The following is a 16,321-nucleotide window of genomic DNA, read 5'->3' as shown; positions in this document are numbered from 1 at the left end:
GCTGTATTAACACTGCTAACAAACTTAACGGTTCTTTTATCATCATATAGTACTCTAGTCCATATTCAATTTACTAACTATCTCAGTTAGTTTGCTTGAATCGAGGTCCAAGGAAGGTTACATTACGTTACAGTACATTTGTTGTTGTATCTCTCAAGTCATTGCCTTGTTGAGGAAAGTGAGGTCAGTCACCCTGTAGCTTGTCCCACTATTTGGATTTGTCTGTTTGCTTACTCATAGTGTCATTTTTTTTGTTTCCTTCTTCCCCATATCCTCTATAAAGCAGAAGTTAGCTTTAAAGGCTTGATTAGATTCATATTTAAGTTTTTATGGCATATGTATAATTTTTTACGCTTCCCCACTGTAACAGTTTTTTTTTTTTTTATGAGGAAGATCGGCCCTGAGCTAACATCTGCCAATCCTCCTCTTTTTGCTGAGGAAGACTGGCCGTGGGCTAACATCCATGCCCATCTTCCTCCACTTTATATGGGACGCCGCCACAGCATGGCTTGCCAAGCGGTGTGTCAGTGCGCGCCTGGGATCCGAACTGGCAAACCCTGGGCCACTGCAGCAGAGTGCGCGCACTTAACCGCTTGCACCACCAGGCCAGCCCCCAACAGTTTTTTAATTTAACCGATGATGGGTTACTATACAATTATTATTATTTTTTTTGGTGATGAAGATTAGCCCCGAGCTAACGTCTGTTGCCAATCCTACTCTTTTTGCTGAGAAAGACTGGCCCTGGGCTAACATCCGTGTCCATCTTCCTCTACTTTATATGTGGGATGCCGCCGGAGCATGGCTTGATAAGTGGTGCATAAGTCCGTGCCCAGGATCTGAACCTGTGAACCCTGGGCTACCGAAGCAGAGCGCATGAACTTAACCACTCTGCCACCAGGCCAGCCCCTATACCATTATTTGAAAGTGCTCCATTCTGTTTCAAAGGAAGAGTGTTTAGTTCATTAATTTGCTATTATTAGGTATTATTGTATATTTTGTTGATAAAATAACTTGGTCTCTCAGTTTTTGTTTTTGTTGTCTTAAACAGACTCACCTGTTGATTTTTGTTTACGATCATGGATGAATAATAAGGATAACAAGGTAATCTCTTATATGTTTGTTATCAATTTCTAGAGTATTATTAGGAGAGTGAAAGTTCCTATTTGACATATATAAGTGCTGAGTAGTATTAATATTAGTTAGAAGTCTTCTACTTGTAAAGAGCAGAAATCCAACCTACTGCTTCAAGTAACTAGGAAGTTGAGCCCAGGGACTATGTATTCCTGGGCTTCGTGTGTCGTCAGGACTGTCTCCACCTCTTCTCTACTTCACTTCATGCTGGCTTCCTCTAGAAAGTTGATTCCACGAGGGTAAGGGTTTCTCTTTGCTTTGTTTATTGTGTCTTGAGTGCCTGGCACATAGTTGGCGCTCAATAATTTGTTGAATGATAGGGAGGCTATCTGCATTTGTAGGTCTACACTTCTAACATTTGTGATCAAAAAAGAAGAGTGTGATCTTTTTTTGAGGGTAAATTAAAAAAAATAAATAAGACAACTCTACTGAGCTCACTCGGGTCATACATCTTTGCCTGTTTAAATCACTGTGCTGGGGTGGATTGGGATAAAGTACTCTGATTTATGACCCTGGACCTTATGTCCGCTTCTGTGTGTCTGTGTGTGTATGTGTATACATGTGCATCAGTGTGTATATGTGCACAGATAGAGGAATGTGACTGGCGACCCCAGCAGGACCACATGAAGTATGAAGAGATGGGCTCTTCAAAGGAAGGGGTGCTAAGTAGATCAACAGTTTATGTCCAACATAAACAGTGAACTGGGATTTCAGGCCTGTAATCTCATATTTATGAGACTTGTTTATAAAATATAAACTAAGAACTTTTTAAAACTTGTAAAAGGAGATATAATTTTTGTTTTATTTTACTTTTCTAAGAATTTTTAAGATTATTTTTATAAAGTGATTATAAAAGGGTCTAAAGTAAGAGTTATTTCCCAATGCCAGGGGTTGGCAAACTGTAGCTCATTGTCCAAATCCAATCTGCTGCCTGTCTTTGTAAAGTTGTATCGGAACACAGCTATGCCCATTTGTTTCTGTATTGTTTATGGCTGCTTTTGTGCTACAACTGCTGAGTTGAGAAGTTGTGACAGAGACTGTATGGCTGGCAGAACCTGGAATAATTTACTATCTGGCCTTTTACAGAAAATGTTTGTCAACTCCTGCTCTGTATGCTTGCTCCCTGTATGTAACCACTAATAACTTTCAAGTGTGATAGATGTGTTTTTAGAGGAAGTTCAGGTATAGTCAAATTGAAATTAAGTCAGAAAGCATGATTTCTTAAACATTGAATTTAATTCTTATTCTTTAACAAATTACACTTCACTTGCTTAATTTTAGAACATTTATAAAAAATGGTTTCTAAAGAGAGAGAACATAACTTTTCCATATGGTAGGTAATTTATTTTCTTAGGATGGTGGAAGAATTGACTTCCTAAAAGTATTAGAAATCATTGATAATAAAAGAGAGGGACCATAAAACTGGAAAACAGCAAAATAAGTGTAGAAACATGAGATACTTGATAAAAAGGGGAAGAAAAGTGAGAGTGGGAGGAAAAGAAATATATGAGAAAACCTTAGACCAGAGGGAGCCGCTACTGCATTTGACTTTTGATTTACTTTGACTGTCTAGGCTGCCATGGCAGTGAAGGAAATGTTTTTGTAGGTCTCATTGTCTAAACAGTGAGAGCTATACCACTTTATCAGAATAGAGACGTTTTCCAGGGTCTGTTTAGTTAAGTTGGCCATGTGTAAGGCACCAAGCATGGCAGAGTGGATGGAGTTCTCAGTAGCAGTCATGACCAGAAAGGCAGAGATATTTTACATATTGTTCTTTTCATATAGATTTTCTCTAATTTTTTTTTATGAAAAATTTCAGATTCAGAGCTTATATTCCACAACAATAGCCCTTGGTGCCCTAGACCTTTATGAGCATAACTCAGCACCGTTATGCTGTGTGCAATTGTGCAATTACGTTGAGAGCCGATGTTTCTATCTTAAGAATTAGTGTGCATTTTGCAATCTCATTGTTAAGATGGTATTGTTTGGTTTATATTTAATATGATCATGAAATAAAATCGACACTTAGAAGGAAACGTTTAGGGCCGGCCCCGTGGCTTAGCGGTTAAGTGTGCACGCTCCGCTGTTGGCGGCCCGGGTTCGGATCCCGGGAGAGCACCGACACACCGCTTCTCCGGCCATGCTGAGGCCGCGTCCCACATACAGCAACTAGAAGGATGTGCAACTATGACATACAACTATCTACTGGGGCTTTGCAGGAAAAATAAATAAATAAAATCTTTAAAAAAAAAAAAAGAAGGAAACGTTTATTTTATTTTTTTAATTTGTTTAAAATTTTATTTTATTTTTTTTTGTGAGGAAGATCAGCCCTGAGCCAACATCCATGCCAGTCCTCCTATTTTTTGCTGAGGAAGACTGGCCCTGGGCTAACATCTGTGCCCGTCTTCCTCCACTTTATATGGGACGCCGCCACAGCATGGCCTGACAAGCGGTCCATTGGTGCACTCCCGGGGTCCGAACCCGGGCCGCCAGCAGCGGAGTGTGCGCACTTAACTTCTACGCCACGGGGCCAGCCCAGAAACGTTTATTTTATTCTGGGCCTTGAATGTCCTTAGCAAACTGCTCTGTGCCCTTAGGGTTACATGGTCCCTGGGTTGAGGAGCAGAGAAATCGATTGTTCCGGTGTAAGTTGCTGAGTCCGACTTTGCTATTATTGTTCCGGTGTAAGTTGCTGAGTCCGACTTTGCTATTATCTTCACTTCCTATCACAAGTCTTGTGTTGCTCAAATTCAGTTGTGTATTAGTATACTAACTATATTACTAGGTCCTCCGAGCATATGCACACAATTTGACCGTTAACGTCTCATTGGATGAGTTGGGAGAGGGGATGGCATGGGAGCAGAAAGAAAGGTATTAATACATATAAAACTACTAGCGCTTCCTTGCCTAAATTGTGAATTACAGATACTGAGCACACTGGGGGTCCTTTTTTTTTTTTTTTTGCAGCCTTGAAATATGGTCTTCAAAGCAGTGAGTGTGCTTCTCTTATTCGCATGTTATTTTTTTATAGATTGTTGTTCCTGATGCTGGAAAACGTTTTGAAGATAAGAATCCAAGCAATGACTTAAGCCATACTAGTTTAATAGAAAATGAGAAACTTATGTCACTGACAAGCTTGGAAGGTTCTTCTGGTACTGTAAAGTAACTTGTGTTTTCCTAGTCTTTTCTTGCCTCTCTACATCTTTCTACTTCATTGAAAGTAGTTATTACGCCAGCTTTTTGTTTCTTAGGCTTGTCCTTTACCTCCTACTTACCAGCACTCAAATGGCTACTTCTGTTAAGTGATGGGATTGTTAAAAACTTATTCCTGGGGGCTGGCCCTGTGGCCTAGTGGTTAAGTTTGGCATGCTCTGCTTTGGTGGCCCAGGTTCAGTTCCCTGGCGTGGACCTACACCACTCGTTGGCAGCCATGCTGTGGTGGTGGCTCATATACAAAGTAGAGGAAAATTGGCACAGATGTTAGCTCAGAGCAAATCTTCCTCAAGCAAAAAGAGGAAGATTGGCAATAGATGTTAGCTCAGGGCAAATCTTCTTCAGCAAAAAAAAAACCCAACCACTTATTCCTGTGTATCAATCCTGATGTGATTATGCTCATCCCTCAGTTTAATATCATGAAGGTACAAAGTAGTCACCTTAGGTGCCACTCAGTATAAAGCACTATGTTAAGAAATTGGGGAACAATGAAATATTTAGCCTCTGTTTTCTAAAAGACTTGCCAAGTAAGAAAAGAGATGCGTAGCTGAATCTCGGACTATATTGAGTATATCTCAGCAGTACCAACTGTGGGGATCATAGGAGAGTGGCATGTTAATTTTGATTGAGAAAAGTATCTGTGAAGCTTTATTGAAAGAGGATGCGATTTTTCCCCTTTCTTGCAAAGGCTTGTCTGTGATATGCCCTGGCTTGTCTGTGATATGCCCTAACATAGACATGGGAGGAGAGGTACAGTTCAGGAAGCGGGAACAGCTTCATCGAAGGCCCAAAGGTTGGGGCATATAGAACATGTTTGGGGAATAGCCAGTGGTTTCGTGTGGCAGATTTACAGCACCTATAGGAGGCTGAATTGGGGGATAAACCCAGAATAGTAGGCAGGGACCAAATTATTCATAGCTTTGAAGGCCAGGCTGATGAGTTGAGTGGGATAAATAGAATCTATAAATTCAGGACAGATTTTGCTGTCAGTGTTTTTAGATATTTTTGGATTTTGGAAGTGTGCATAAGGAATTGTTGACCTTAATTTATACAGATCTTTGTTGTAGTAATCTAGGTTCTTAGAGATGAAATAGCTAAGTCAAAGATTATGAGCATTTTTAAGGCTTTTAATGTTGATTACAAAATTATCCTCTTGAAAAGGCAGTGACAACTTACAATACCATTAGTGATTGAGAGTTGTAATTTTGTCTTGCCCTTGCTGGGCTGGGTGTTAGAACACTGAAAACCACAGTCAGTGTTGTTGAAAACCACAGTCAGTGTTGTTGTATTGGTTTGTTTACAACTTTTTGGTTTTGGTGGTGGTTGAATATTTTGTAGTCATATCTATCAGTGTTCAACTTTGTTATATCTTTTTTCTTTAGTTCCTTCTTTCTCAAGATCAATATTGTTTGAGTTTCATTTTACATTTAGTCATTAATTCACCTAGGATTTATTTTTACTTCTCCTATGATAGGCTTAACTATCCTTTTTTGATAGTTACCCATTTGCCATACCATTTTCTGAATAATCTGCCCTTTTTCTACTTTTTCAGTCATTACTTTAAATCTTGTCCTGTTTTTTCTCCATTTTACCATAGATGATGATATTGATGATGAAGAGTTTTATGATGATCATTTGGAGGCTTATTTTGAACAGCTGGCAATTCCAGGAATGATATATGAAGACCTGGAGGGACAGGAACCTCCAGAAAAAGATTTTAAGTTACCTACAAGTGATCCTAGTCAGGTATCTTCCAGTCTTTATGGTTTTTCAGAAATTTGACATTAGGAAATTATTATTGGTGTCATTGGATATTAACATAAAACTTACACTTTTGGTTTTATTTGTACTCTTATTTTTCCCAGATATAAACTGATGAGAAATACCTTTCTCGTCCTTTCCTGCTTCCTCTTACCTTTCCCCCACATACAGAAAAATTAGTAGTACAGTGAACATTTATATACCCCTTATCCAGATTAACCAATTGTTGACATTTTGCCATCTTGGCATTTTCTTTTTTTTTTTTTTTTTTATAATTTTATTTATTTCTTTCTTTTTCCCCAAAGCCCCAGTAGATAGTTGTATGTCATAGTTTCACATCCTTCTAGTTGCTGTATGTGGGACGCGGCCTCAGCATGGCCGGAGAAGCGGGGCGTCGGTGCGTGCCCGGGATCCGAACCCGGGCCGCCAGCAGCGGAGCGCACGCACTTAATCGCTAAGCCACGGGGCCGGCCCTTGGCATTTTCTTTGTCCCTCCATAAGTTATGTACTTTTTTCCTGGATCATTTGAAAGTAAGTTGCAGATATTATGACATTTCATCCTAATGAAATGTCAGCATTTATTTCCTGTGAATAAGGACATTTTCCTGTGTAATCATAGTTCTGTTATCTAACTTTGATACAGTAGTTTAAATTAATATACAGTCCATATTCAAATTTACCCAGTTGTCTCCAAAATGTCCTTTTATTGTCTTTGATCCACGATTTAATCAAGGATTACACTTGCATTTGGTTGTCATGTCTCTTTATTCTTTAAATTTGGAGTAGTTCTTTCATGTCATTGAAAAACTTTTTGCAAAATCTAGGCTCATTGTTTTCTAAAATGACTTAGAAGCTATATATATCTGATTGCTTTTTTCTCTCCTGATTAAACATTTTGGGAAGAATTCAGATTAAAGATTTTTCTCATGAACAGATTAAACATAGGCAATATTGTGTTACTTCTTATTGCATCACATCAGGAGATGTGTAAGTCTTTATGTCCCACTATTGATAATCTTGGTTAATGTGGTATCTGCCAAATAGCTCTTGGTGAAGGTGCCTTTCTTTCCCCCTTCGTTATCAATAAGTAATCTGTGGGATGATACATCAAGGTCATGTGAACATCCTATGCCCCAACAGCCTTTCACGAACTGGCTTTAGTATCACGTTGAGGCCTCTCAGAAACAATTATTACACTGGTGGTTATAATGGTGATTTTTCCAATTCCTTCTATGTTAATTATCAGGCATCCTTCTGTAAAGAAGGCATTCTTTGCTTCCCATGTTTTCCCCCTCAAAATGTTTGTTTTTAATTTAAAAAATTAATGAAGCTAATATATTCTTTCAACAGGCAAATGAAAATGGTAGCTTAAACTGTAAATCCCAATCAGAAAATAATAGCTCTCTGATATCCCATGGCTCACACTCTTTGGGAAATTCTGAAACGACCCACAAAGAGTCTGAGGAAGGCCATGTTGTTTGTCTCTCTGGGACTGGTAAGTATTGAAGTATGATTCCTTTGTTCTTAAATTCTGTTTGACTCCTTTTTTTCCAAAAAATTCATTTCTTTGGTATGATTTGACATATATTAACCTTTCTATCCCCTTAAGTCTTTAAACAGTGTAAAACTACTCAAAAGAGCTTTTAATAATACCTGAGTACATTATTATTATTAGAAATACTGTAGTCTGTATTTCCTGGATTGTGTATTACGAATGATTGTGTTCTATTCAGATGTTGGAGAATTAGAAATGAATTCTCTGTATGGTAGCAGTTTGTCATGTTTACTGTTGCCTCTTATTGATGGTTATTTTCTCTCGGGTGCAAATTGATATATTTGTCATATGAATGCTAAGTATTAGGTTTGCATAAAATAATTTGGATAGCAAGAAGCAGTTATTACATTAGATTACTGAAACTTTGCTCCATTAATTTTTTTCCTTATTTTTCAGGTCATTCTGCAGGTACTGGAGATAGTAGAAGGGATGTAGATTTTTCCTCTAATACTTGGAGAATTGAAAAAGAGAAAGAAAGGGCAGAAAGTCTGAAGGGTATTGTTCTGCATCCTGGCAGAGTAAGTTTATATGCATTTTCTTTAAATTTTCTGTGAAAAGGATAACAAGTCTTCTGTATGATATCAGTTGATTTCTGGAAAATATAGGAAACGTATAAAAAAATCCCTACTGATAATGTTTCTGTGTGTGTGTTTGTATCTTTGATATCACTAAGATTATAGTAAATATCCAATTGTATGCATTTTCTTAAGTATTTAATGATGCATTTAGATTTTTCATTTGAAAAGTTCTTTAGCTCAGAGCGAAACATTAAATACAAAAGCAAACTGATCATCTTTAATCTTGCTCAAGCACATTGTTTTCCATTATTTATTTTTTTCTGTTTGTTAATGGCACCCCTTTACTCTTACACTTAAAACTTGGTAGTCGTTTCTGACTTTTACCAATTTTTGTCTTTCTTGTAAAAGTAATGTATGCCTTGGGATTGTATGATGGTTTTTAATTTAGAGGGAGTGGGTGTGCTTGTATATATAGAGAGACAGTTATTTTATCCTCACAGTAATCCTTAGAGTGTATTAAAGCAGCAAGTGATGATGGGATTGTCATTTTAAAGGCAATGAAGCTCAGAAGACCTAAATCCTGTCAGTATGTCCTCAGGACCATGTCTCAGATTTATTCTTTCCTGTTTACTTCTTTACCACTACTCAAGTTCAAGATGCTTACTACCACATGTCTGATTTATTGCCCTATCTATTTTTGCCCTATTGCCCTACCTATTTTTACAATTCTATTATATTTGTCAACACCAGGTTAATCTTGTTCCACTGACTTTTATATATATGTAATGTTCTCTGTCTCTGTGTTTAAAATTAATAATCATTAAAGTGCATTATAATCTGGCCCAGGGTTAATCTGTTTTTCTCTTGCATATTTCTTCTACAAATCCCTGTTCCTACTTTTTTTCTCCGTTCTTTCCTTAATCCAGATCATAATTATCTGCAGTTTTAGGTCAAGTCCTTGGTTACTTTTCAGTAACTCTAGACTACATTAATTTGTCTGAATTCCTATTATCGAGATTGTATTCTACAATATAGTACTTTATTATATATAGGAATATTGTACTATCCAGGAGTTGCCTATTCAGCAGCTTCAAGGATTTATTACTTCTCACTTACATACAAATACAGTAAAGTACAATGCCCCTTCCCTCAGGTAACCAGAACAGGTGTTCAGAGTTGATGGATTTTTCCTCCTAGGACAGTGCTTTCGAGCCTTTGAAACTTAGTAGGAAAATCAAAGAAAAACTTAGATAATTTACAGTAAGGCAGAATCCTGGTTACTGAATCTCGTACCTATTGAGAGAAGTCCCCAAGTTCTAATTGAGTTACATTCTAAAAGTTTTTTGAAGTTTGGAAGTCTTTCTGTGTTAGTAAAAACATAGTTTCTGATGATCCATTTCTAGTCCATCTTCTAAAAAAGTATTTAATTGATGAATAGCCAGGTTCTGTAGGAGCCTTCAGGCTCTCTGATGGCGAAGGCTCGAGGCCCTCAGCAGTGGTTGAAGGAAGGCATTGAGTGTGGAGGGACAGTGAGGATTGGCCTCTGGCAGCCGAGGATTGGGACAGTGTGGAAGGAACACATTCATCAAAGCTTTTTTATTGCATGGATGGGGGGAAATCCCTACCTGTAGGTCAGTCGTAAAACACGTTACGTTAGTTCATGAAATGTCTTATTTTTCTGTGTTTTAAGGTGATGCGATTTGTTTTACCATGAGGTGATAATACTGTGTCCCTGATTTGGCAAGGTCAGCAGCCCATTTTTCTTATTGGATGTTATCTAAAGAACTCCAACCACCTTAAGTAAATTTCTTTCTATTTTGTTGTAAATTTGCTGTGTATAAGAAATAGACTTTTTTTTCCCCCACCAAAGTAATGTAAATTGCGGGAGTTGCAGGAGCATGGGTGCCATCTTGTGGTAAAACTCTCCTTACCTGAAAAGGAAAAAATTGGAAAAAAAAATTTTATCAAGGGGATTTTAGGTATCAACTTCATAGCTGTATGAGTTCTGTATGTATAATTTGGATCATAAGATTTTTGTCTCCTTCACAATTCCTTCATTCTGGTTTTGCTTTTAAATATATCTTTTATTATCTATTATTACCTGAACGTTTTTCACCTGTTAGAATCTATTATTGTTCTCTCTGCTCTGTTTCTTCAATGGTCAGGAAGTGTTTCCCCCTTCCAGCATTTTCTCCTAATAATAATATAGCTTTATAAGCAATGCCATGAGTTTTGTACCTGGGTGGAGTTTTTTTTTCCCTACTGATACCCACTTTTCCATATTTATTGAAATAATGCTTGCTTTTTTGTGTGTCTCCATTTTTCATGTTTTAAATATATTTTTAATTGTGGTAAAATGTATGTAACATAAAATTTACCATTTTAACCATTGTTAAGTATACTTCAGTAGTGTTAAGAACATTTGCATTGTGCAACCAATCTCCAGAATTCTTCTTCTTGCAAAACTGAAACTCTGTACCCGTCAAACAACTCCCTATTCCTACCTCACTCAGCCTGTGGCAACCGCTCTTCTATCTTCTGTCTCTATGAATTTGGCTACTCTAGATGACCTCATATAAGTGGAATCATACAATATTTGTCTTTTTGTGAGTGGCTTTTTTCAGTTAGCATACTGTCCTCAAGGTTCATACATGTTACAGCATGTTTCAGAATTTGGTTCATCCATGTTAGAGCATGTTTCAGAATTTCCTTCCTTTCTAAGGCTGAATAATACTGCATTGTATGTATATACTACATTTTGTTTATCGATTCATTTGTCAGCAGACACTTGGGTTGCTTCCACCTTTTGGCAATTGTGAATAATGCTGCTATGAACATGAGTGTACAAATATCTCTTTAAGACCCTACTTTCAATCATTATGAGTATATACCCAGAAGTGAAATTGCTGGATCATATGGTAATTCTATTTAAAAATTTTTGGGAACCACCATACTGTTTTCCATAGATGCTGCATCATTTTACATTCTCACTAGCAATGTGTGAGGGTTCCAGTTTCTCCTGATCCTCCACATCCATGCATATGTATGTAATACATTACTTAGTTTTAGTTTTTGAACTTTATACCAAGGGCATTATTTTATATACTGTCTTCCGTGATTGGCTTATTTCACTCAGTATTACTAAGATTATCCGTATGGTTGCATGTAACTGTAGTTCTTTTAGTTTCCTTAGTGTGTCATACTCCATTGTGGCTGTTGCATTTACCTTTATTTCTAGATAGTATGTAATTCCCCTTTATGTTTCCTCGTGGAGTCAATGAATGGTATTTAGTAGTTTATTTCTAATTTCCAAGTATTTAAGACTTTCTAAAATTACTTTTTTATATACCACATAATGTTTATTACTTTAATCATTCATAAGTATACAGTTCAGTGCATTAAATACATTCACAGTGCTGTGTAATCATCACCAGAATCCATACCCAAAACTTTTTCATATTCCACAACAAAAACTGTACCCATGAAACAATAACTTCCCTTTCCCCTCAAGACCTTGATAACCTCTGTTCTACTTTCTGTCTCTATAAATTTGCCTGTTTTAGGTACCTCATATAAGTGGAATCATACAATATTTGTTGTGTGTCTGACTTATTTCAATAAGTATGATGTTTTCAAGGTTCACTCATGTAGCATATATAAAAATTTCATTCCTTTTAATGGCTGAATAATATTCCATTGTAGGTATATACCACATTTTATTTATCTATTCATCTGTCAATAAACACTTGGTTTATTTCCACCTGTGGCTATTGTGAATAATGCAGCTGTGAGCATTGGTGTTCAAATATCTGTTCTAATCCCTGCTTTCAGTTCTTTTGGATATATACCTAGGAGTGGAACTGATGAGTCATATGTTGGTTGGTTCTATGTTTAACTTTTTGAGGAACTACCATACTGTTTTCCATAGTGTTCCACCAGCAATACACGAGGGCTCCAGTTTCTCTACATCCTATTCAACCCTTAGATTTTCTCTTTTTTTGATTATAGCCATCCTGATGAGTGTGAACTGGAATCTCATTGTGGTTTTGATTTGTGTTTCCCTAATAACTAATGATGTTGAGCATCTTTTCCTGTGCTTATCAGCCATTTCTATATCCTCTTTGGAGAAATGTCGTTTAAGTCCTTAACCCATTTTTCACTTGGGTTATTTTTTTGTTGTTGAGTTGTAGAAATTCTTTGTATCATCTGTATATTAATCCAATATCAGATATATGATTTGTAAAAAATTTTTTCCATCTATAGGTTGTCTTTTACTTTCTTGATAGTATCCTTTGATGCTCAGAAGTCCTTAATGTTTATGTAATGTGATCTATTTTGCTTTGGTTGCCTGTGTTTTTGGTGTCATATCTATGAAATTGTTGCCAAATTCAGTGTCACGAAGATTTTCCTGTGTTTTCTTCTAAGAGTTTGTTTTTTATAGTTTTAGCTCTCACATTTAGGTCATTGACGGTTTTAAGTTAATTTTCATATATAGTGTAAGGTAAGGATTCAACTTCTTTCTTTACAGGTGGATATTCATTTTTTTCAGCACCATTTCTTGAAAAGACTGTCCTGTCCCCATTCCATTGGTTTATATGTCTGTCTTTATGCCATTACCAAACTGTTTTAATTATTGTAGCTTAAAAGTAAGTTTCAAAGTCAGGAATTGTTCCTCCTCCAACTTTGATCTTCTTTTTCTAGATTGTTTTGGCTCTCTGGGGCTCCTTGCTATTCCATGAATATTTAAGGCTCGGCTTTTCCATTTCTATGGAAAAGGCTGTTGGAAGTTTGATAGGGATTGCATTGACTCTGTATAGATTGGTTTGGGTAGTATTGACATCTTAACAATGTGAAGTCTTCCTGTCCAGGAACACAGGATATCTTTCCATTTAGGTCTTCTTTAATTTCTTTCAGCAATGTTTCGTAGTTTTCAGTGTGCCAGTATTTCACTTCCTTAATTAGATTCATTCCTAAGTATCTTATTGTTTTAGATTCTATTGTAAATAGAATTGCTTTCTTAATTTCCTTTTTTGATTGTTCATTACTAGTGTATAGAAACATAACTGATTTTTGTGTTGATCGTGTACCCTGCAACTTTGCTGAATTCATTTATTAGCTGTAGTAGCTTTCTTGTGGATTCTTTGGAATGTTCTGTATATATGAGCATGTCATTTCTTTTTCTTGTCTAATAGCTCTGGCTAGAACTTCCAGTACAATGTTGAATAGCAGCAGTGAAAGCAAGCATCTTTGTCTTATTCCTGATCAAATGAGGAAAGCTTTCAGTCTTTCACCATTCAGTATGATGTTAGCTGTGGGTTTTAAAAAATATGTTTCATCAAGTTGAAGAATTTTTCCTCTGTTCCTAGTTTTCTGAGAGTTGCTATTATGAAAGGGTCTTGGATTTTGTCATATGCCTTTTTTGCATCAGTTAAGATGATCATGTGGTTTTTCCCCTTTGTTGTATTAATGTGTATTACACATTAATTGTCTGTCTTGATTGATTGATTTTCTTAAGTTGAATCACCCTTACTCTCTTAGGATACATCCCACTTGGTTATGGTGAATAATCTTTTCATATGCGGTTGGACTTAATTTGCTAATATTTTTAAAAATCTAGATGTATAAGGTATAATGGTTTTTAATTTTCCTGTGATGTCTTTCTCTGGCTTTGGTATCAGTCATTGGCCTCATAGAGTGAGTTAGGAAATGTTTCTTCATCTTTCGTTTTTTGAAAGAGTTTTAGAAGGATTGGTGTTAATTCTTCTTTAAATGATTGATAGAATTCCCTGGTGAAGCCATCTGGTCCAGGCATTTTCTTTGTTAGGAGGTGTTTGATTACTGATTCAATCTCTACTTGTTATAGTTCTGTTGAGTTTTTCTATTTTTTAGTCAGTTTAGGTGATTTGGGTGTTCAAAGAATTTGTCCATTTCTTGTTGGTTATCTAATTTGTTGGCCTACAGTTGTTCATAGTGTTGTCTTATAATCCTATCTCTGTCAGGTCGGTGGTAACGTCCCTACTTTTCCTTTCTGATTTTAGTTATTTGCGTCTCTTCTCTTTGCTAGCTAAAAGTTTGTCAATTTTGCTGATCTTCTCAAACAACCAACTTTTGGTTTCATTGATTTTTCTCTATTGTTTTTCTATTCTCTATTTTGTTTATTTTCGCTCTAATCTTTAGTATTTCCTTCCTTTGCTAACTCTGGGTTTAGTTTGCTCTTCTTTTTTAGTTCTTTAGGGTATAAAGTTAGGTTATTGATTTGAGATTTATCTTCTTTTTTAATGTAGGCATTGATAGCTGTTTCCTAAGACCAGTGCTTTCACTGCATCCAGTAAGTTTTGGTATGCTTTATTTGGTTTTCTTTCATCTTTGTAGGTATTTTCCTAATTTCTTTTGTCATTTCTGTTTCACCCATTGGTTGTTTAAAAGTGTATTGTTTAATTTGTACATTTTGTGAATTTTCCAGTTTTTTTTTTTTTTAATTTCTAACTTCATCCTGTTGTGATTTGGAGAAGATACTTTGTATGATATCTATCTTTTTATATATCTGTTGAGACTTGTTTTGTGGCTTATCATATGGTCTATCCTGGAGAAATTCACATGTGCCCTTGAGGAATGTGTGTTCTGTTATTGAGTGGAGTATTCTGTGTATGTCTTTGACATCTCATTGGTTTATTTTGTTGTTCAAGTTCTCTGTTTTCTTACTTATCTTCTGACTGCTTGTTCTATGCATAATTGAACGTGGAGTATTAAAGTCTCCAACCAGTATTGTAGAACTGGCTATTTCTCCCTTCAGTTCTGTCAGTTTTAGCCTCATATATTTTGAGAGTCTGTTATTAGGTGTGTAAATGTTTATAATTATTATATCTTCTTGCTATATCAAAATTTTTATTAATATATAATGTCCTTTTTTGTCTCTTGTAACCTTTTTTTGATTTAAATCTACTTTATCTGATGTTATAGCCACCCCAGCTTTCTTTTGGTTACTATTTGCATGGAATATCTTCTTCCATCCTTTCACTTTCAACCTATTTGCATCTTTGAATCTAAAGTGAGTCTCTTGAGACAGCATATAGTTGGATTATGTGTTTTTATCCATTCTGCCAAACTCTGTCTTTTGATTGGAGAGTTTAAGCCATTAACATTTAAAGTAATTACCAATAAGGAGGGACTTTTGCCATTTTGCTATGTGTATTCTCTATGCATTATAGCTTTTTTTATCCTTCATTTCTTCCATTGCTGCCGACTTTTGTGTTTAATTAATTTTTTGTAGAAAACATTTTGATTGTTTTCTCATTTCCTTTTGTGTATACTTGTAACTGTTTTCTTTGTGGTTACTATGGGTATTACGTTTAATATCCTAAAGTTATTACATTCTAATTTGAATTTATACCAACTTAACTTCGATTATATATAAAATCTTTCCTCCTGTATAGCTCCATCCTCTCCCTCTTTTGGTAATGATGTCACAGATTACATCTTTATACATTGTGTGCCCAATAACATAGATTAGGAATTTTTAAAATACATTTGTTGGCCGGCCCTGTGGCTTGGTGGTTAAGTGCGCGTGCTGCAATGCTGGTGGCCCGGGTTCGGATCCCGGGTGCGCATCGAGGCACCACTTCTCCGTCCATCCTGAGGCCGAGTCCCACATACAGCAACTAGAAGGATGTGCAGCTATGATATATAACTATCTACTGGGGCTTTGGGGGGAAAAATAAAATAAATAAAATCTTTAAAAAAAAAAAAAATACATTTGTTTTTTAAATCATGTAGAAAATTAAAAGTGGAGTTACAAATCAAAAGTTATGATAATACTAGCTTTTATAATTGCCCATGTATTTACCTTTCCTGGAGATCTTTTTATCTTCATATGGCTTTGAGTTACTGTCTAGTGTCCTTTCATTTTATTTATTTATTTATTTATTTATTTTTATAATTTTTATTTATTTTTCCCCCAAAGCCCCAGTAGATAGTTGTATGTCATAGTTGCACATCCTTCTAGTTGCTGTATGTGGGACGCGGCCTCAGCATGGCCGGAGAAGCGGTGCGTCGGTGCGTACCCGGGATCCGAACCCGGGCCGCCAGCAGCGGAGTGCGCACACTTAACCGCTAAGCCACGGGGCCAGCCCAATGTCCTTTCATT

The 16,321-nt window shown here is 36.3% G+C and overlaps 1 protein-coding gene across 12 annotated transcripts in view; it reads left to right on the top strand.

Moving 5' to 3' along the window:
• Nucleotides 1-16,321, top strand: part of LOC101394358 (nucleoporin SEH1) — a 164,090-nt gene that overhangs the window by 47,840 nt on the left and 99,929 nt on the right. For all 12 annotated transcript variants that reach the window (XR_015554247.1, XM_087438931.1, XM_087438928.1 and 9 more), the window contains 5 exons: nt 1,049-1,101; nt 4,163-4,283; nt 5,942-6,090; nt 7,456-7,600; nt 8,057-8,178. Coding sequence is in view for 11 of the 12 variants with exons in the window: in XM_087438931.1 (XP_087295057.1) it covers nt 1,049-1,101; nt 4,163-4,283; nt 5,942-6,090; nt 7,456-7,600; nt 8,057-8,178 (590 nt within the window). In the remaining variant the exon portion in view is untranslated. The remainder of the gene's footprint in view (nt 1-1,048; nt 1,102-4,162; nt 4,284-5,941; nt 6,091-7,455; nt 7,601-8,056; nt 8,179-16,321) is intronic.

Source organism: Ceratotherium simum, chromosome 14 (assembly GCF_057802395.1).
Source record: "Ceratotherium simum simum isolate JZ-2026a chromosome 14, ASM5780239v1, whole genome shotgun sequence".
In the NCBI taxonomy this organism is placed as follows: domain Eukaryota; kingdom Metazoa; phylum Chordata; class Mammalia; order Perissodactyla; family Rhinocerotidae; genus Ceratotherium; species Ceratotherium simum.
The sequence above is the reverse complement of the archived record's forward strand: the minus strand, read 5'-3'. Positions and strand labels throughout refer to the sequence as shown.